This window comes from Chlamydotis macqueenii, chromosome 1 (assembly GCF_036417535.1).
Source record: "Chlamydotis macqueenii isolate bChlMac1 chromosome 1, bChlMac1.mat, whole genome shotgun sequence".
Classification (NCBI taxonomy): domain Eukaryota; kingdom Metazoa; phylum Chordata; class Aves; order Otidiformes; family Otididae; genus Chlamydotis; species Chlamydotis macqueenii.
The window spans coordinates 214,791,549-214,812,335 of NC_141556.1; the positions used below are offsets into that span (position 1 = coordinate 214,791,549).

The 20,787-nt window shown below is 69.3% G+C and overlaps 1 protein-coding gene across 5 annotated transcripts in view; it reads right to left on the reverse strand.

Annotated features, from left to right (window-relative positions):
• The window catches only part of ARAP1 (ArfGAP with RhoGAP domain, ankyrin repeat and PH domain 1), a 34,344-nt gene extending 15,512 nt beyond the window's left edge, over positions 1 to 18,832 (reverse strand). Inside the window, exons 1-14 of one of the 5 annotated variants that reach the window (XM_086739818.1) lie at positions 18,483 to 18,832; positions 12,765 to 13,469; positions 8,643 to 8,779; positions 7,793 to 7,863; positions 7,423 to 7,526; positions 6,593 to 6,751; positions 3,993 to 4,062; positions 3,635 to 3,755; positions 3,311 to 3,516; positions 3,120 to 3,226; positions 2,835 to 3,034; positions 2,609 to 2,694; positions 1,561 to 1,743; positions 794 to 968 (exon numbers count right to left, since the gene is read on the reverse strand). In XM_086739818.1, the coding sequence (XP_086595944.1) occupies positions 794 to 968; positions 1,561 to 1,743; positions 2,609 to 2,694; positions 2,835 to 3,034; positions 3,120 to 3,226; positions 3,311 to 3,516; positions 3,635 to 3,755; positions 3,993 to 4,062; positions 6,593 to 6,751; positions 7,423 to 7,526; positions 7,793 to 7,863; positions 8,643 to 8,779; positions 12,765 to 13,390 (2,245 nt within the window). In that variant the 5' untranslated portion in view covers positions 13,391 to 13,469; positions 18,483 to 18,832. Of the gene's footprint in view, positions 1 to 793; positions 969 to 1,560; positions 1,744 to 2,608; positions 2,695 to 2,834; positions 3,035 to 3,119; positions 3,227 to 3,310; positions 3,517 to 3,634; positions 3,756 to 3,992; positions 4,063 to 6,592; positions 6,752 to 7,422; positions 7,527 to 7,792; positions 7,864 to 8,642; positions 8,780 to 12,764; positions 13,470 to 18,393; positions 18,412 to 18,482 lie in introns of those variants that run through there. The other 4 variants (XM_086739816.1, XM_086739814.1, XM_086739817.1 and 1 more) reach the window with 4 other exon arrangements.
• Between the last annotated feature and the right edge of the window lie 1,955 nt (positions 18,833 to 20,787).

The following is a 20,787-nucleotide window of genomic DNA, read 5'->3' on the forward strand; positions in this document are numbered from 1 at the left end:
CGCCAGCCCAGCCCCGCTCCACGCACGGCACCGGGCCCGGTGACCCCAGCCATCCCAGCACTCCGGAGACGCTTGCCAGAGCCGGTCCCGGCGGGATGAGCCCAGGGGTTTGGGTTTTCACCGGGGCGGCCGCGCCGTTCTCCCAGACCCTTTTTGTGCTGACGCCTCTGGAACATCAGGGCCAGCCCCAGTCTTGGGCCAGCTCCAGCTTCCGCGGGACGGACTTGGCCGCCGAGGCGGTGAGGGAGGTGGCGGCTCCGGCCAGCCCCGGCACACCTCCGTCCCGGCTGCCAGAGCTTTCCAAGGCCGGAGGTCCGCCTCGCGTCAGGGCGCGGATCGGTCCCGTGGGAGCCGTCAGCCCACCCGGAGCGGGGGGCTCGGTGGGGCGGGCACATTTGGGGGCACGGGACGGGGGTTTTAGGGGGATGCTCTACGAAACGGTTGGATCCCCCTGGCCCCAGTGGGGACGCTGGAGTAGGAGCATTCCCTAGGGATGCCCAGGGCGTGCCGGGACAGTGCGGAAGAGCTGGCCACATCCCTCCCAGTGCCCGGAGCACCAGCTGGCATCCTCGGTGGGGCTCTGGACCCGCCCGAGGGCACGGGGGCTCCCCAAATCCTCTTTCCCAGGGTGCACAGAGCCCAGCAGCCGGAGAGCTGGGCAGGATATTGAGCTGGGATCGACTCAAAACATCCCTGCATCCCCCCAGGACACCCCGACACCTCTCCGAGCCCGGCTCCGGGAATGTCAGCTATGGGTTTGGGTCTGTGGGGGCTCCAAGGGGTCAGCCCTTACCTGAGGTTTTGTTGTGGAGCAGGAACTCCATCTGCAGCCTCTGCCCGCTCTTCTCGGCCAGGGCGAGGGGCGTGGGGCACTGGGGATCCCCCGTGGCGCAGGTCACGGCCGCCCCGCAGAAGAGCAGCGCCTGCGTCTCGGCCAGGTCACTGGTGGTGACGGCGGCGCACAGAGCCTGCGGCGGAGCCGGGAGAGCCGCGGGTGAGGCCAAAGGCCTCCGGAGGGTGAGACCACCGACAAGGAGCCGACCCCGCTGAAAAGGAACCGGGGTGGGAGCGCGACGAGCAGCCAGACCCCCGCCGCCTCCCGGCCGCCCGGGCAGGACAAAGGAGGCTGGAACTGGGAGAAAAAAGTTTGGAGCGGGCGGCGAATCCCTCCCTTAAGGAGCCGGGGTGAAGTCATACGGCAGCGGGGCGGGACGGCTTAGCCGGAGCAGAAAAACAAACAAGCCCACATGCGAATTCCCGCGGCCGCCCGGGCCTCCGGCGTGCCCCCGGCTCTTGTGCAAACACGGCTGGAGCCGTGGCGGAGGCGGGGAGGCGAAGGGCCGGCGGCCGGAGCGCCGGGGTGGCCTTCCCTGCGCCAGTCACGCAGAGTCGGGGTGAAGACCACCGTCCGGCACCCGGGATTGGGAACGGGTGCCGTGGTCAGGGACTGGGGGGGGTGCTGGCCCGGCACCTCCGTCCCCACCAGCGGTTCCTTTCGGTGCTGACCCCGGCACCCGGGCGGGACCCCCGAGACGGCGCCCGACGCCGGGGTGCACTGACCCTGTCGAGCTCCTCCTGGTTGCCGAAGAGCGGGTGGTAGCGGCGGTACTTGCCCTCCCGGTATTTGGCGATGAGGAAGCGCCGCCGCTCCCCGCTGCTGCTGGCGGGGGTGATGGCCTCGCTGGGGGGCACATTGGCCGCCCAAAACTGGTTGGCCGCGGCGTTGCCGAGCTGGTGGAAGAGCTGCGGGGAGGAGGAGAGGCAGATGTGACGGTGCTGCCAGGCACTGGGAGCGGGGGGGGGTCTTTGCCCAGCAGAAGCCCAGCCCCGGTGTCTGGCAGCCCCTGCAGCTGCCGATCCCTCTTCCTGGGGCGGAAAATCACATCTGGAAAGCAGCATCCAGCTGCTCTTTGGGAGCGGTACGGGTGCAAGCGGGGGCGAGGAGGGGCTGGAGCGGGTGGGGGGCCGGGGGATGCCAGCCCGGCCAGGGGAGGGGAAGGGGAGCAGCCGGCGGCGGCAGCTGGAAGCGTTTGGGGGCTCGGGGAGCGGGCGATGCCGGAGGCGGGGGCTGCGCGGGTGGGACGCCAGGCAGGAATGCAGGATCCAGCCGGGGCGGCTGGGAGGCGCGGGGGGCCAGCCAGGGTCTGCGGGCTGGAAATGGCGGCCGGGTTAGGCCTGGTAACAAATCCCGGACCCCGTCGCCCGCCCCGACGCGTTCCTCCGCTTTGGGGGGCTGCTCTGCCGCTTGGCCCCGCGCCCCCGCCCCACAGTCCCCCAGCCGTCTCCCCACGCCTGCTCCCGCGGCCCCACAGCCGTCTCCCCGCGGACACGTGGCCGGCGTCTGTCTGCGGCGCGGGCACGGGAGGCCGCTTGTCCTCGCCGGTGTGGCTGGGTAGGTGCCAGCCGGCCGCGGACCCCGGGGATGGGGATGGGGGGCTGCTGGGGGTCCCCTCCCCAACCTCAGCATCGCCCCAAGGGGCTCGGATCCGGCTGGAAAAAACCCTGCCGTGCTCCTCCAGTCTCTGACCCGCGGGCAGTGTGTTGCCCACAGGCCGGGGACGGGGTGTCTCCCCCAAAAAGGGCTTTGGGGGTTGGTCTGCGCCAATACCTCGATCAGCTCCTCCGTCCACACCTTCCTGTCCATCTTCAAGCTCCGCACTTTGGTGACGCCGGGGCCCAGGCCCCGGTGCTCCCCTGGCAGCGAGACGAGCCCTTAGGGACCTGTTTTTGGGGTGGGAGAGACCGAGCCGCCGGCGTCCCCCGCATCCCCACCCAGGGCCAGGGCGGGGGACGACGACGCGGGGCCCCTTCGTGCCCCGCCGCGCCACGGGTACCTGCGCATCTCTTGCAGATGACGACACAGAGGTTGATGGAGGCCCAGTCGGGCTTGGGCGAGCCGCAGTCGGCGCAGAAGCGGTTGGACTCCGCCGCCCAGACCCTCTCCGCCACCTCCCAGTTGGAGAGAGCCTCGGTGATGGATTGCCGCATGGCTTCCACCCACTCCTCCTTCTCCTGGTCCGAGTCGGCCGAGAAGCTGCCGGCGGGGATGGCGGTGAGGGGCGGCAGGGCTGCGGGGAGGGGCAGCACCCCCGGCACCCCCTCCCCTCCCCTGGGCGCACCTGAAGCTCCTGTACGGCGTCGTGAGGTCGAAGCCTCGGCGGTCCACCTCCTTGACGTTCCCCACATTCATCTTGATGTAGGTGATGCCGATCCCCAGGCGATAGTCCTGAGGGGCAGAGGGGTGAGGGAGGGCAGCGGGAGGGCGAAGGGACAGGGTCCCCCCCTCGGAACGGCAGCGGGGTCCACCCACCTCTGCGTTCTTGTAGAGGAAAACTTTGTCCCCGGCCACGGCCACGAACAGCTTGTGCTTGAAGCCCCGCAGCTCCAGGAAGCCGCTCTTGTCGGCCGAGTCGGCGGCGCCGTTGGTGGCCAGGGGCACGGACGTCCTCTCCGGGGTTTTGCTCTTCCGCTCCTCCGCGATCTGCTGCAGGGTCCGTATCCACTCGTTACGGTCGGCTGCGGGGCCGGAGGGGGAGACGGGTCAGGATCAGCCCCCCCGGGGGCCGGGAGCCCCCGCCCCTCATCCCTTGGGAGCGGCCGGGGCCACCCAGGAGCAGAGACCCCCGCCGCTCACCGTCGCTCTCGGCCCGAAACACGAAGTTGCGGTTGTTGGTGATGACCTCGAACTTCTGGTCGCCGACGCTGGCGACGCGGGAGATGGAGGCGACGGGGATGAAGCGCTTGGAGTAGGCGTCCTGGGGCGGGGCGGGGCGGGGAGAGACACAGCGCTCGGCACCGTGGCCTCGGGGTGCGCCGAGCATCCGCGTCCGGCGGGCTCCGAGCATCCCGCCGCGGTGCCGGCATCGCCCCAGCACCCGCCCGTTGCTGCTCCCCGGGATGCGGCCGCGCCTCGGGGTGCCCGGGGGGACAGAGGTGGGCTCCTCCGCCCCCTTCTCGGCCACGAGCCCCCCACGCCCTCCCTCCCCGTTCACCTTTTCGCCGTCGAAATAGCGCAGGTAGTCGGCGTCGAGCTTCACCCAGCGCTTCTGGTAGATGTAGGACCTGGGAAGGGACCCGTCGGAGGGGACGGCCTGACCCAGCGGCACCCCCGGAGCAGCCCCCCCTTTGCTTGTCCCCCCCCGCCGCCCCGCACCGTGCGCCCTTGAACTCGGGGATGAGGCTCCGCTCGCGCCTTCACGCCCCAGTTGCCAAAAGCCCGGGGCCGCCGCGCCATCGATCCCGCGCCCTGTCCCCAGCCCCGGTGTCACTGCTGGGGGGGACAGCGAGGGGGACTTCACGCTTTCTGCCCGGCGCCAATTAAAACACTGGGCTGGGAACGGGGGCTGCCCCTAAAAGCCCCCCAACCCTCCCCAAATCCTCATTTGCAACCCGTGACCTAGGGGCTGGTGAGGGTTTAACGCGGGGGACGTGTGCCGGGCTGGTGGCACCCCGGGCTCTTGCGTGGCAGGGGGGCGAAGCTCAGCATCTCCATCGGGACGGGGATGCGGGGGGAGAGGGGTGGGTCCCACCAGGGACCCCTTCGCCCTCCCCAGCCCATCCACCCCGGCGTCAGGGCTGCGGGAGAAGCCCAGCCATGCAGCCCCCCCATCAGCTCCCCCGCTGCCACGCCGGCCCCCCAGCCCCAGCGCCCGTTGCTCAAGGGCTCCTTGGCCCGGGAAGGATTTCGCCAGCGCCGCACGTGACCCCGGCCGCTCGGCCTTTACGTAACCGGCAACAGCAACCGGGACTAAAGCGCTCGGCCCTGCCATAGGCTCTCCCGCTCCCCGTCAGGACCCCCAGAGCCCCCCCAGCCCTGCTCTGGGGCTTTCAGCGGGGTTGGGGGTTTTTGGTTTTCCTGCCATCGCCTTCCCCAGGCTCCGGCTCCTTCCTCCAGCAGCCGCCGGAGCAGCTTCTCCAGCTTCCCGGGGACCTGCCGGCCGCTCTCGCTTCCCCGGCAGCCCGGCTGCCCCGCCGCCCGCAGCCGGAGCTTCCTCCCCCTCGGCGGGGCTGCAGCCTCGCCGCTCCCTGGTAGCCCACATTAAGCACCCCCCCCCCCAAATATCCGTCACCTCTCCTGCCTGATTTTTGCCTCTCGACTGGCGTGGGGTGGGGGGGGGTCTTTGAGTGCGGTCCCTGCTGGGATGGGGGCAGCTGTGCTCCCTGGGCTTGCTGGGCTCACTGGGGTCCCTGGGCTCCTGGGCTTACTGGGCTCACTGGGCTGCCTGAAGTCCCTGGGCTCGCTGGCTCCTTGGACTTGCTGTGTTTGCTGAGCTCACTGGGCTTGCTGGGCTAACTGGGCTACCCAGGCTTGCAGGGCTCACTGGGCTCACTGGGCTTACTGGGCTTGCTGGACTTGCCGTACACACTGTGCGCACCAGGCTCACTGGGCTCACTGGGATCACCAGACTCCCTGTCCACACTGGGCTCACCAGACTCACTGGGATCACCGGGATCACTGTGCTCACCGGGCTCACTGGGGTCACTGGGCTCACTGGGTTCACCGGGCTGACTGGGCTCACCAGACTCACTGGGATCACTGGGATCACTGTGCTCACCGAGCTCACCGGGGTCACTGGGCTCACTGGGCTCACCGGGCTCACCGGGGTCACTGGGCTCACTGGGATCATTGGGCTCCCCATCCACACTGGGCTCACTGGGCTCACCAGGCTCACCATCCACACTGGGCTCACTGGGCTCACTGGGGTCACTGGGATCACTGGGGTCACTGGGCTCACCAGGCTCCCCAACCACACTGGGCTCACTGGATCACCGGGCTCACCGGGCTCACTGGGGTCACTGGGCTCACCCTGCTCCCCAACCACACTGGGCTCACTGGGATCACCGGGCTCACTGGGCTCACTGGGCTCCCCGGGCTCCCCATCCACACTGGGCTCACTGGGCTCCCCGGGCTCCCCATCCACACTGGGCTCACTGGGCTCACCGGGCTTACCGGAGTCACTGGGCTCACCGGGATCACCAGGATCACTGGGCTCACCGGGCTCCCCATCCACACTGGGCTCACTGGGCTCGCTCGCCCCCCGGGCGCACGGCCCCGCACCCAACACCGCCCGTGGTTTTACGTCTCCGACCGGCGTCCCTGCACCGGGAGCCGCCGGGGCTGCGAAACGCTGGGGTCGGGGCCGGCACCCGTGGGCGCTGCCGGCCGTGCCTCGTCCCGCTGCGAACACGGCGAAGCCACAACCCGCGCGCGAGGAGCCGGCGCTGTCGGCAGGGACCCTGCCCGAGCGCCCCACTTCTCCCTCCTCAGCACCTTTTTGGGGTCGCCGCTGTTTGGGGGTTTTCCCCACAGCAAAGGCAGCTCGTTTCCCGGCGAGCCCACCGGCTGCACGGGGAAGTTCAAGCCGCAGCCCTTCCTCCTCCTCCTCCTCCTCGGCCAGCTCAGCGCTGGTGGCACCCGCTTTTTCACCAGAAACGGGAATTTTTAACCTAAATCGGGGGAGCGGAAGGAACCCCTCGGGACGGCTTTCCATCAAAGCGAAGTGACACCCCGCGTGCAGGAATCACGGGTGGGATTAGAAAGGAGGGGGGCAGCGGGGAGGGGGTCTGCGGCCCCCCCCGGTGCATCACTCACCCCTGCGGCGGGTTCTTGTCCAGCCACCCCGCTTTGATGGTGGGCGAGAGCGGGGCGGCGGCCGCGCCCTCCATGGCGTCGCCGAACGGGCCGGGGCTGCCGCCGGGGACGGCGAGCGGGCGCGGGCTGGGACCGCTGTCGCTGCAGCCGCTGCCGCTGCTGGGGACGAGGAGCAGAGGGAGGGGGGTTAAGAGTTCCGCGGGGGTGGGGGGAGCAGGCACGGCCACCCCGCCTCGCGCCCACCCCCTCGCACCCACCCCCCTCGCACCGCGCCTCGGCCTCCCCTTGCCCTTCCCCGAGGCGCGGGCGAAACGCGAGCGCTGGGGGTTTGCAGGGGGGGGACGCCAGCGGCTGAGTCCCCTTGGCGGGGGTCCCGGCGCGCCCCCCAGCCCTGGGAAGGGGGGACGGGGCACCCCCAGGCCCGCAGCCCTGAACCCAGAGACGTGCGGGCTCCTTGTTCGCTCGCAGGTGCACACACGCGTTCATCCCGTGCAGGCACGAGGAGCCCTGACCTGTGCACGCACGCAGCACACACAACCCCCGCCCCATGCGCACCCGCACGTAGCCCTCTCCTGCACACGCGTGTGCACGCAGAATATCACCAATCATGCGTGCACGCCCACACGCACCCGTGCGCGCAAGCCTCCCCCACCCAGCGTTTGCATCCCACACGAGCGTGCGTGAGCACATGTGAAATACCCCCCCGCCTGCGGGCGTATGGATTCCCTGTACACGCGTGTTCCTCCCCACACGCGTGTCGCTCCCCACACGCGTGTCCCCTGCCTGTGCACACACACACGCGCGTGAGCGCGGGGCGGACGGGCTCCTACTTGGCGCTGGGCGCATCGTAGTAGTCCTCGACGAGCTCGTCCTCGCTGAAGAGGCTGTTGAAGCGCAGGGACCGCGGCCGCCCCGGCACGGGCTCGGCATCCTCCTGGGGGGGCACACGCGGCTCAGGGGGGCGACCCCGCGCCCTCCCCACTGCCCAAATCAGCGGGGTCCCCCGGCCGATAGAAATCCCCCGCGCGGGGATCGAATGCGCACCGCGATGCTGCGGACGTCCGCTAGCGCACACGGTAAGGATGCGGAGGCTCCCCACCCCGGGACCCCCACCCACGCACGGGACGGGTCCCAGCACCCGCAGGAGACCGAAACAACCCAACGCCAGCCCCTCGTCACCCGTCCCGCGGCGGGACCCACCTTCTCGGCCATCTCCTCAGCGGGCCCGGCTAATTCCTCTTCCCAAGCGGAGTCCTCGTAGTCGGAGTCATCTGCGGGAAGCGGAGGGAAGGTGCCGGGAATCAGCACGGGACGTGGGGGTCTTGTCACCCCGCGCCCACCCCTCCGCCTCGTCCCGGCGCCGGGGGACGCCGGCGCCTCTGCCCTTGGCGAACAGCCACTCGGGACGGTGCGGCGACGGGATTTTATGGAAGAGTTTGGGGAAGAGCAAGGAAGGGCAAAGTCCCCTTGGCGGCAACTCCCGGCGTTACCGGGAAGGGATTTGGGTGCCACCAGCACCGCGGCTTCGCCCGGGAGCCCCTGCTGCCGGGGGGGGTCCCGGGGGATTTTTCCTACACCCTGTTTTCCAGGGTGGATTTCCCTCCCTCCCGCTCCGTTCCTCTCGGCCCTCGGAGAGACAGGGAGCAGCGAGCCGCTGGGAAATAAAGCCCACGGGAAATAAAATCCCGGAGAAGGACGGGAGCGAGGAGCCCGCGGCCGCAGAAATCCCGGCCGGCGCATGCCCATCCCGCAGGGGACAAGTGGCCCCACCAGCTCACCCTTGGCGGACGCTTCTCCAGGCTTTTTTCCCCTGGGAATTGGCGCCACTGCTTTCGGAGCCCGCGCAAACCCTCTGCTCTCCCCGGATCTCGCCCTCCCTGAAAACCCCCAGCCCAAAAAAGCGATGGGCTGATGGGGGGGGGGCCGAAGGCACAGCACCCATGGGACGGGTGATGGCGGATGGGACAGCCCCAGCCGGACGTCCCAAGGGAAAATGTGGGACAGGGGAAGATTTTGGGGGGGGAGGTCGAAACCTGGCCGTCCTACTCACCGAACTGGGGCGCGAGGGGGACGTTGGGCTCGGCGGGCGGCGGGGCCGGCGGCTTCGTGCGGGGCAGGAGGGCCAGCGGGGCCGGCGGGCCGGCGGGGGCTGCGTTGGGGCCCGGGACCTCCTCTTCAGCCGGGATGCTGCGGGAGGGGGGAGCCAGCCTTACACCCCCGCCCCGCTGCACCCGCAGCCGTCGGACGGCGCAGGGAGGGGTGTCCCGGGGTGCAAGAGGCTTTGCGCCCCCCAAAAAGGGGTCAGGCTCCCCAAGCCCCCGCAGCCCCCAGCCCCCCACGGCCAAGGCTTGGCCTGGCCGGGGGTGCACCCGCAATTTTCTCGCTGAGAACCTTTCCCGGCGTCCCAGCCGGCTGCTGCTGCGGCTCGGGTGCCTTATCCGGCTCTCAAGGACGCCGGGAGCCGCCCCGGAGCCCAGAACAGGTTTTGGGTTTGTTTTTTTTTATTATTTTTCTCCTCCAGCCTAAACAACGGCGGTGCCGCTTCCTCAGCTGCCTGGCCGGTGGCCACGGGGTCCCTCGAGCGGGGACGGGGGTCCCGGGGGTTCTCTTTTCCTGGAAACAGAGCTTTGGGCTGCTCCGGGCTCAGCGGCCCACGCCCACAGCCCCAAAATCTTGGCCCGTGGGAGAGGAGGGACCCGCGGGGACACTCGTCCGGCCCGCAGAACCCCCCGGGAAGCCGGGTTCGGCCGCACCGGGGAACGCTCAGCACGGCCGAGGTCGGCACCGGCCTGGGGACGGCCGACTCCCGGCGATTCCCGGTGCACAAGAGCGTTCCCGGATTTCGGGGCGAGCCGCGGGAGAGGCGGCTTCCCCCTCGGCCGGCGGCGCGGCGCTGGAGGAGGCCGGCGAGCGAGCGTCGGCTGCGCGGCGGGTCGGGCTGACCTCGTTTCTTGGCAATTTCCATGGGAACCGGCCGCAGCCATCCGCACGTCGGAGAGCGTGGGCAGCGGGGCGGCCGGGGCGCCCGGGACACGGGCAGTAGACACAGAACCACGGAATGGTTTGGGTGGGAAGAGAGCGTCCAAGCCCACCCAGTCCAACCCCCTGCAAGGAGCAGGGACATCTCCAACCACATCAGGTTGCTCACAGCCCCGGTCAACCTGGCCTGGAATGTTTCCAGGGGTGGGGCATCCACCGCCTCTCTGGGCACCCTGCGCCCCTCACCGTTCTGTTTTCCGCAGGGCACCCGCGGACACCTCTGTCACCTCACTGGGGACGTCTCCGGAGGGTTTGGGGGGAAACCGTGGAGCCCAGGCACAGATAACACCCCGGTTCCCCAAAACGCCCCGGTGTGACCCCGGACCTCCAAACGTCGAGGGCTGGCGCTGCCGGCACGTGGCGGGGGGTGACAGCAAAGCCGGCCGCTTTTGGCCTCGCCCCGTCGCAAAACGCCACCCCCACGGGGCCGTTTCCCCCCGAGTGGGGTCCCGAGACCCCCGTGGGGCGGCCACGGCGCCGGCTGAGCCCCGCGTCGCAAGGGCCGGGAGGCAGCGCGGGGGCCACAGTGGCACCGCTGCAAGGGAGGGGAGCCAGGGGGGTGGTGTCACCCCCAAAATGCTGGGCGGTGCCCCTGCCAAGGCCCCCACGGCACGGGCGGGCCCCTGGGCCTTCCCTAGGGACCAGCCCCGAGCCTGCGCGTGGGGACACCCCCCCAAGGGAGCACCCGCGCCGGGGGGCAGGGTGAGGGGCTCAGCCCCCAGCCAGCGCTGCCAGGGACAGACCCACGCAGGAGCCGGAGCCCCGGCAGCAAGGATCAGCCCCAGCGCGGGCAACTGTCGCCCTGATGTGGGCAAGCATCACCCCAGCGTGGGCAAATATCACCCAGACATGGGGCAAGTATTACCCTGACACGGGCAAGCGTCACTCCCAACACGGGCAAGTGTCACCCTGACGTGGGCAAGCGTCATCCAGACATGGGCAAGCATCATCCAGACATGGGCAAGCAGCGCCTTGATGTGGGCAAGCGTCACTCAGACATGGGCAAGCATAATTCAGACACGGGCAAACATCACGCTGTCATAGGCAAGCATCACCCAGACACGGGCAAGCATCACCCCAGCGTGGGCAAGCATCATTCAGACACAGGTAAGCATCATCCGAACATGGGCAAGCACGACCTTGACATGGGCAAGTGTCATCCAGACATGGGCAAGCATGACTCTGACACGGGCAAGCATCACTCTGACATGGGCAAGCACCAGCCACTCCTGGAAAATCATCACCGCGACATGGGCAAGCATCACCCCGACATGGGCAAGCGTCACCCCGACATGGGCAAGCATCACCCCGCGGCTGTAGGTCCCTGGCCAGCCCCGCAGCGTCCCCCGCACCCCCAGAGCCCCCGTGCTCACCAGCCGCAGGCAGCCCGGGGGGGTCCCCGGCCGTGGGGGCAGGGGAAGGCGTTTGGGAGCCGGCAGCAGGCACCCTGTGCATGGCACCGAAACTGGGCACCCCGTTACCCCGGCGCCCAGGGACCCCCAACGCCAGTGGCTCCCCGGCACGTGCCGCCCTGCACGCGGAGCCCGGGGCCGGCGGCTGGGTCCGCGCCAAAGAGTCATCGCGGGGTGACTGCGCCCGCGCCCGCCTGAATGCGGCCCTTGTCTGCGCCCGCTCCCCTGCGCCGCGGCACCTGCTCCGTCGCTGGGCCTGGCACCGCCACCGGCACCGGAATCAACGCCGGCACCGACACTGGCACCGTCCGGCACAAGGCCGTGCCCCACTCTACGCATCCCTGGGAGAAAGGAAGCATCAGGCAAAGCAAAAAGCAGAGGAGGGGAACGCTGGCGGGGTACGATGGCAGGACACGCCGGCACAGCGGGGTACGATGGCAGGACACGCCGGCACAGTGGGGTACGATGGCAGGACACGCCAGCACAGCGGGGTACAATGGCAGGATACGCCGGCACAGCGGGGTCCCCGCCGCCCTCCACACCAGCGCATGGAAAGTGCCGGGACACCACGGCTTCTGCAAAACCCCCGTGCCGTGTCAAGCGAGCCACGGCCCCGCGTCGCTTCACCGGCGAGCGGCAATCCCTGCTCAGCCCCGGCTCCGGCCCCGAAAGCGCAGGGCAGGGGCAGGAAACGCCGGAACGAGCCAAAAAGGCGGCGAGACTCGCACCTCGCAGCACGGGCAGCGCTCGCTTCCCCTGCGAGAGCCCCACCGGCCCCCCGCCGCCGCCGTCAGCCGGCGCGATGGCGGCAGTGACGTCCCTACCTGGGCAGGCAGCCGCGACCCCCGGCAAGGCCGGACCCCGCTACGCTGGGAGCGTCCGGCGACGCCGGCGGGGAGCGGAGCTCGTCAGCCCCCGGCACTTCCTGCACCGCGCTCGCCCGCCAGCAAAACTTCCTGAGCCGGCCGAAGCGGCGGCATGGCCGACACCAAACAGGCGGCCGCCGGCCTCCTTCCGGCCGGAGCGGGATGGCGAGCGGCTCCGGGGGGGATTTTGGGGACCGCCTGGGGCCGAAACGTGGCGATGGGGGGGTCCCGGGGGCTGCTGGGCGCGGGGAGCGGGGGGGTCATACCCTGGCTGCTGCGGTGCAGCAAACGCAGCGAGGTGCTGCGGGGGGGGGGACAGCGGGGACGGGGAGGACAGAAGCTGCGAGCGCTGCTGGCGTCAGCCCCCCGGCCCAGGTCTGCCCTCGTGTCATCCGGCCGCACCGGCGGGCAGTTGGCGGCCGCTCCCCCCCCGCCCCCCCCATCGCGCTCAGCTGCGGTTTGCTGCCTTGGGTGTGGCGAGTTCCTCGGGTCTCAGCGCTGCTCGTGCTGTGGTCGTGGGAGAGGCAGGGCTCTGCCTGCCCACAGTCTGGCAGGCACTGGGGACCCCAACCCGCGTTCCCCCGCACATGTGCCCCCCAAAAAGGATGGGGACAGAGCTGGGGGATCCCTGGGTGACACCCACCCCCCCCAGGACAGTGTGACACTAGTTCCTGGACAAGAGCAGCCACAGCTCCTGTTGTGATTCCCCCCCCCAGGAGACGGGGGGATGTGCTGGGGGCTTGGGGGGCGTGGGTACCCCCCGCACCCACGCCATCACCCCCCACATCACAGCACCCCCTCCCCACTGCCTCAGGACCCCTCCCGGGCTCAGCCCCCCCCACGCAGCCCCCTTACCTCCTCTGGGTCCCGGCCCTGGGGGGCAGCACGGGTGGGCGGCTGGGCAGCGGGGGGGTCTGCAGGGGCTGGTGACGCTTGGCCGGCAGCGGCGGCAGCGGGGGTCTCGCTCCGCTTTCAGCTGGGGGTGAGGGTGGCACGGGGGGGCGGATGTGGGGCGCGGGAGGGGGCTCAGGGCTGCCACCCGTTAGCGATGGGGAGAATTTGAGGGGGGGGCGGCAGCCCACTCTGGGTGGGATGGGTGGGGGCAGCTGGGTGAAGTTCGGACCCCGCTCCGGCGACCCCGCGGGCATCGCCGGGCTCTGGGGTTCCGGCTGCTCCGGCTGCCCCGGCGTCGTCGCGGTGCTGAGGCGGAAGATGTGGCGTTTCATGGGGACGGGTTTCCTGGCGGGGGGCCGGGGGGTCCCGGCGGGTACGGGGGGCTCAGCAAAGGCTTTCTGCAGGCCCAGGAGGATGCGGCGGCGGTGGCCGGGCAGCAGCACTCCCAGCTGGGTGAGGGTCTTGTCCGTCAGCTCCCGGCAGTCCCACACCGTCCGCAGCTCGCTCCGCCGGAAGTTTTCCACGTACTGGTCGAGGTGGAGGGCCGCTAGCCAGGCGGCCACCGGCAGAGACCCCCCCTCCTCCATGGCAGGGGTCCGGCCGCAGAGACCTCGCGCCGCTCAGCGCATCTCCCGCGCCCGCCGAGGCTCAGGACGGCATCAGGACCTGGGAAGGGAGAGAAGCAGGGATGAGCTCGGGGTCAAGATTGATCCTAAACCGGACAGGGAGGGGGGATGGCGATGGGACGCCGAGAGCAGCGCCCCACCGAACCCCGCCACCGCGTCCCTCCCCGCTTCCCGGCCCACCGCTCCGGCACGGCGCCCCTGGTCACCTCGCCGAGCGGCGGGGGTGGGATCCCCCTGCCCTCCCCACCCCCCGGCGGGCAGACGGGCGCGCGTCGGGCAACGGGCGGCCCGCGACGGCGCTGCTGGTGACCCCGGCGCACGTCTTGTTTTGGGGTTTGCCGGAGGCTTTTTTAGACCCGCTGCATGGGAGCCGGAGGATTTCCTGACGCCGTAAACACGCCGGTGGCGAACTCTGCCCGTCAGAGTCACGTTCGCTCTGACTCAGGCAACGCCGGCCCCTCCGGCCGGCGCTCGTGGTTTCGGTCCAGCGGCCACCGCTTCTGCCTCCCCGTCCCCAGCTCGGCTCGGCTGCAGGCCGCAGGAGCCGCGCGTCCACCTCCAGCCGTGGAAGGTGAAACGGGGACCCGGCTGCCTCCTGGCCGGCAGAGGAACCAGCGGCACCCGCGAGCTTCCCGCCGGTCCCAGTAATCCCCAAAATCCCCGAAGCGGGGTAAAACCGAGGGGTTTTACCTCTCGCCCTCTCCCAAGGTGCCACCTTGCCGGGAAGAGGAGGAGGAGGATGCTCACCATGGAGCAGGGGACAAAGCTCGGCCGAGGGACCCAGCGAGTCCCCGGTGTGTCACCGGCGCGCTCCGGCCCTTTGCCCTCACCCGGTAAATCATTCATCGGGGCCTCGCTGCGTTCCCTCCTCCGCCAGTGATCATTTAACGTCTCCCCGAAAAGAGACGGAGAAATTCCCCGAACGGCAGAAATCGCCGAAACCCCGCCGGCTGCTGGGGACCTGGTCAGTGGCGGGGGTCACCCCAGCCCCGGCCCCCTCACCGCGCTTTTCGGCTCCCGAATCCCTGCGCTGCTTACCCACCGCATTCCTGCGCGGGATTAGGCAACGCGGCCAGGCTGTTTTGTAAGAGACTTAAAGGCGGCGTGACGAGGGGCCGGCGAGGGCCGCCAACGGCCCCCGGGACCGGGGAGGCTGCCGGCGAACCGGGAGGATGGGTCGGGATGCCAAAACGTGTCGCGGGCTCGTAGTAGCCAAGGACAGAGCCCCCCTAGCCCGCACCACCCTCGGTCAACCCACGCCGGCGACGGAGGACGCGACCGGGGATGATCCGGGACCGAGGGGCTCAGCCAGCCTCTCTGCTCTCACACGGGGGGGGTTGGATGCTGGAGCTGCCGGAGAGCCGGGTGCGCCACAGGCGGGACACCCCGGACCCCCCCGTGCCGCGGCGACGCGCCCGTCCTTCGCCCGTCGCGCCGCAGCCGCACGTTTCCTGTCCTGCAAACCGCAGGCGAACGGTGACGGGCAGCAGGAGAGCGCGCGGTGGTAACGAGGGCCCGGCCTCGTTAGGTGAACGATGAAGGAGCCGGTGCGTGCCACAGGAAGGGTGGGCTCTGGCCGCGGGCGACAGGCAAACGCAGCTGCCGCCGCCACCGCCGCCCACGAGCGAGAACCGAAAGCGTCGCATCCTCACGCCAAAACTTGGCCGGCTCCGGCAAAGCCCCGATGGCCGCGGAGGCGACCGCGCGCAGCCCCCCGCGCCCCGGCGGCCCTGCGGCACGCGGCTACGTCATCGTTGCCGCTGACGAGGCGCCGGCCAGTCGAGCGGTTTGACCGGGGCCGCCCGGCGCGGCGGTGGCGGAGGTGCGGCGGCCGTCCCCCAATGCCAGCCAGCCGGACCGCGGCCGCCCCGCCGCTCTTCCCGCCCGTCCCTTCGAGGCCACCCACCGCGAGCCGCAGGAAAACCGGCTCAGGAGAGGAAAACCCGCTTCACGGGTCTCGTTCCCATCCCGATTTCTCCTCCGGCACCGGCGACCTGGCGCGCAAAGCCTGCCTACGCCCCGGCGTTCCCCTTTTCCCAGGCCCGTGGGCTCGTTGCAGCGAATCAAAGCGGGCGAAGCACGGTACCTTGGCTCAGCCGCCGGCGGCCAACGGGGCGAGGCGGCCGGCGCGCCCACGGCCCGTGCCCGACTCCCCGGCCGAGGCTTGCGGAGGGGTCTCTGCCCACCCGACGACTTCCTCAAACGCCGCTTCGACGGCCGGGAACTTGCCGAAAAGCTGAGATAGGCGTTACGAGCCCGGCGTTAGGAGGAAGGGGGGGGGGACGTGTTGCAATAACCGTCGCTCGCTCACCGCCGCGCTGCAAGAGCTCACCGGCCGCGGCAAAACCCGCGGTATCTCGGCGCGGCAGAGAAGCGCCGACCGCGACCGCCGTGGGAGAGGAAGAAGCCAGACCCCGGGCGAGCCCCGGCTGACGGCGAGATGGGGCAGGGCCTCGGGCGAGGGAGGAAGGAAGAAACGGGGAGGGTGGTCCCCGGAAAGCTGCGTGGCGCGGCACGGCGCCCCGACGCCGCGGCGGGGTGTCCTGGGGCCGGTGGGACAAGCCGAGCCTCGGCCAGCAGCCACGGCCCCAGGACTCCCACGGACCCCTTGGGAGGGCAGCGAGGCCTCAGGCACGGGGGTCCCGGCGGAGCCAGGCGGCGGGGGGACGCGTGGGGAGGGGGTTACTGAGCCGCCGCGCTCCCGGCTGCGTCGGGCAGCTCAGCCTGGCACCAGCGTGATTTTTACCCAATTCTGCCTAAATTAAGAAAGGATCCTCAGCTGGGAGCGCGGCTGTCCGACATCCCCAGCATCCCGAGGGATGAGCCCGGCCCAGGACCCTTCGCGATTCCCAGACGCTGCGGCGGCCACCACCGCTCTCAGCTGGGAATCGAAAGCGCGGAAACGTGCCGACACGAATCCCCAGCCGGAGGAAAAGGGCCGAAAGCAGAAGCAGGGCGCAGGGGTGGTACCGACCCCCGGCTCCCGGCAGCGCCGCCGCCCCCGCAGACCTCCCACCGAAACCGCTTCACCTCGGCGGGGCCCGGTCGGCTCGGCGGCTGCGGAGCCCTGGCTTCGGGAAGACGGAGCCGTTTCGTTCTCAAGATCCCACGGCGGAGCGCAGGCCGGTAAATGGGACACGCAAATAATATTCAAACGCACTGGCCCCCGGCGGGATTCCGAAATCAAGTCAGATCTTGCAGAGTCGTCAAAATCCAAGGGTGGAAAAGGTTCTCCGGAGCCTCTTCCTGCCGCCGCTGATTCACATCTCCCAGCGCTCCGGGTTCGAGCAGCCGGGACGGCTCCCAGCCTCGCCGCGGGCTGCGCGGGAGGCCTCACCGCCCCGACGCACCCCGCTGCCGCCGGCTGGGACGCCGGCGCTGGGAACCGCCCCAGGGGAGACGTGCGTGGGGATGTGCGGCGTGCACGGAGACGTGGGGGGCACGCGTGGAGATGAGGGGGTGTGTGTGGCGGTGAGGGGCACGCGCGGAGACGTGGGGCGTGCGCGGAGACGTGGGGCGCGCAGTCCGGCGTCCAGGAGCAGTGGGGTGTCGACACAACCCCGTCAACACGCCATCGACACGACGCCGTCGACACGACACCGTGGAGACGACGCCGTCACCTGCCCGTCGCAGGGAGCCGGACGGGGCAGCGCGCAGAGCACCTCCCCTGCGCCAGTGCACAGCGGGAGGAAGGTGATGAGGAGCGGGGGGAGGAGGGCAATGAGGAGGATGATGAGGAAGGCGATGAGGAAGGTGATGAGGAGGGTGAAGAGGAAGGCAATGAGGAGGGCAATGAGGAGGGTGGTGAGGAAGGTAGAGGAGTGTGATGAGGAAGGGGGTGAGGAGGGTGATGAGGAAGGCAATGAAGAAGGTTAGGAGGAGGGGGAGGAGGAGGATGATGAGGAAGGCAATGAAGAAGGTTAGGAGGAGGGGGATGAGGAGGATGATGAGGAAGGCAATGAAGAAGGTTAGGAGGAGGGGGAGGAGGAGGATGATGAGGAAGGCAATGAAGAAGGTTAGGAGGAGGGGGAGGAGGAGGATGATGAGGAAGGCAATGAAGAAGGTTAGGAGGAGGGGGAGGAGGAGGATGATGAGGAAGGCAATGAAGAAGGTTAGGAGGAGGGGGAGGAGGAGGATGATGAGGAAGGCAATGAAGAAGGTTAGGAGGAGGGGGATGAGGAGGATGATGAGGAAGGCAATGAAGAAGGTTAGGAGGAGGGGGATGAGAAGGATGATGAGGAGGGTGATGAGGAGGGCGATGAGGGTGGTGATGAGGAAGGTAAAGAGGAGGCTGCGGGGGCCCAGTGGGCAGGGGGTTCCGCATGTCCCCGCGCCCCCGCCGCTGTTCCCCTCCTTCCCGTGGAGGTCGGACCCGGGAGGGGAAGCGCAGGGGGCCCCGCAGAGCTGGCCAGGAAAGGGGCAGATTCGGCAAAAAACCAGCCCCTGATCCGGGGCAGCACGCGCAGGATGAGGAGGAGGAGGAGGAGGAAGGCCATGCCGGCGTGGGGGGGCACGGCGACACTTTCTAACCTGCGGAGCCCCCAATTATTTTTAGCCTATTTTTGTTTGTTTCCCCTCAAGCGTGGCGTTGGCGCCGTGCCTAGCAGGGGGACGGGCGATGACCCCGGCTCGGGCCCCCCCCTGCCGGATTCCGCCGGCTTTTGGGTGGGGGGAGAGGGGACGCGGGGCGTGGGGGGTGCAGAAACCCGTTGTCGCTAAAAATAACCCTGATCCTGACGTCCCGGCCCAGCACGGCCCCACGGCCGGCTGCGCGGAGCCTGGAAAACCGGCAGCTCCGGGAAAGGCCTTCACCCCGACACCCGTCCCGGCGCCCCGGATTTTTGGGGCGAAACGCCAAAAATTGGAAGGGCGGCCCCCGCAAACGCCCTCCCCGCCGTGCAGCCGGCGTCAGCGCGAGCGCGGTCCCGGCGGCGACGCGAGGCGAGAAGCCGAGTCGCCGTTACCGCAGGCCGAAGCGGCGAGCGTCCCGGTCGGGGCCGGCCGGCAGCGGCAGCGCGTGCCGGAGCGATCCTTCGGGATCTGGCGGACGTACCGGGAGGTGGTGAGGAGGAGGAGGAGGAGGAAGGCGAGAGAAAGGCGGCGGCGGCGGCATCGCTCGGCGGCGTTGGCGGCGACGGGCGCTGCTGGCAGGGATCCTGGCAGCGCCGGCGGAGTCGCAGCTGCCGGCGCTGTTTGGCCGTGAACTGGGACGCTGTTTGGCCGTGAACTGGGACGCGCTGGGACGGCTCGCGAACAGAAAACAAATCCGGCAGGCGGGCCCTGGGCGTCGCGCTCCCCCCAGCCTTCGTCCCGTCCTCACGGCTGGGACCCCCAGGAGATGGGGGGTGAGCTGGGGAGTACTGGGATTGAACTGGGGGGCACTGGTGTGAGCTGGGGAGCACTGGGGGTGAGCTGGGTTATACTGGGATTGAACTGGGGAGTACTGAGTTGAGGTGTAGTGGGGGTGAGCTGGGGCATACTGGGGGTAAGCTGGGGCATACTGGAGGTGAGTTGGGGTATACTGGGATTGAACTGGAGTGTACTTGGGATGAGCTGGGGAATGCTGGGGTTGAGCTAGGATACACTGGGGGTGAGCTGGGATGTACTGGGATTGAACTGCGGAGTACTGGGGTCGAACTGGAGTGTACTGGGATTGAGCTGGGGAGTACTGGGCTTGAACAGGGGTTGAGCTGAGGCACACAAGGATTGAACTGGAGTATACAGAGGTTGAACTGGAGTGTACTGGGGTTGAATTGGAGTGAGCTGGGGAGTACTGGGATCGAACTGGAGTGTACTGGGGAGTGCTGGGATTGAACTGGGGCAGACTGGGAGCAGGCAGTCTCCCCCCACCCTGCGCAGGCCCAGGCTTGTTCCCGCCCGGAGCTTTGGCCGCCTGAGGGATCCGGATCCGGACGAGGGGAAAACCGCCGGGACTTCCCAAATAATTCCATGGGTGGGGCTGGGGAATTTCCTTTTTTTTCTCCCAGTATCCCCACTCCGCAGGCGCTGGGAGCCATGGCATCCCCCCACTCCCAGCATCCCTACACCCAGTATCCCCGCTCCCCATAGCCGTCGCATCCCATCCCTGCTCCCAGTGTTCTCTCTCCCAGTATCCCCGCTCCCAGTATCCCCGCTCCCAGTATCCCACTCCCCAGAGCCGTCGCATCCCATCCCTGCTCCCAGTGTTTTCTCTCCCAGTATCCCTGCTCCCAGTATCCCTGCTCCCAGTATCCCACTCCCCAGAGCCGTCGCATCCCATCCCTGCTCCCAGTGTTCTCTCTCCCAGTATCCCTGCTCCCAGTATCCCTGCTCCCAGTATCCCACTTCCCAGAGCCGTCGCATCCCATCCCTGCTGCCAGTGTTCTCTCTCCCAGTATCCCCGCTCCCAGTATCCCTGCTCCCAGTATCCCACTCCCCAGAGCCATCGCATTCCATCCCTACTCCCCGTATTCTCTCTCCCAGTATCCCCGCTCCCAGTATCCCTGCTCCCAGTATCCCACTCCCCAGAGCCGTCGCATCACCCCACTCCCAGCATCGCCCCAGGACTGGGGATCCCCTGCCCCCCCCCTCGCTCTGTGCACCCCAAAACCTCCCAGAGCCCCAAACGCCAGGGGTGCGTCCCCCCAGCACCCCGGGAGGGTGCCCCGTTGCTGGGGGGCGTGCGGGGGTGCTGCGTTTTTTAGGATTTTTGGCGAACAGCGGCGGGACGGGATGGGACGGGACCGGACGGGAGGGGAGGATGAAAGAAGCCACCAGATTTGGGGGGGGGGGGGGCTGTGCCCCATTTGGCACCCTCAACTGGGGGCACCGGTGTGCCCCCCCGGCCGAACCCGCAGGACAGAGGCTGCGCCCCCCCAGATTTCTCTCTTTTATTCCTAAATAATCAGCTCCGCTACGAGGTACAAAATCTTCCTCCCCCCGCCGCGCCCCCCCGCCTCGCCCCGATAAATTGGGGTGGGGGGCGCGGGGAGCGCGGCCGGGGAGCGGCTCCCAAAATCCCGATTCAAGGCCTCGAACTGTGGCGCAGAAAGCGCTGGGACACCCAGCCGGCGGCCCCCCGCCTGGAAGTGGGGGGGGGACACCCCCCAGAGCTCCCCCCCAGTCCATCTGGAGGTGCTGAGAGCCCCCCAACACACCTGGAGGAGCCAGGAGACCCCCCCAGTACATCTGGAGGGGCCGGGACCCCCACAAATCCCCCCCAACACACCTGGAGGTGCCAGAAACCCCCAAGACCCCCCCCTCCAGAACATCTGGAGGTGCTGGGAGCCCCCCAACACGCGTGCCGGGACCCTCCAAGCTCCCCCGAATCTGCCCGGAGGCGCAGGGCCCGCCCCCCCTGCTGCTCCCCAAGCCCCCCC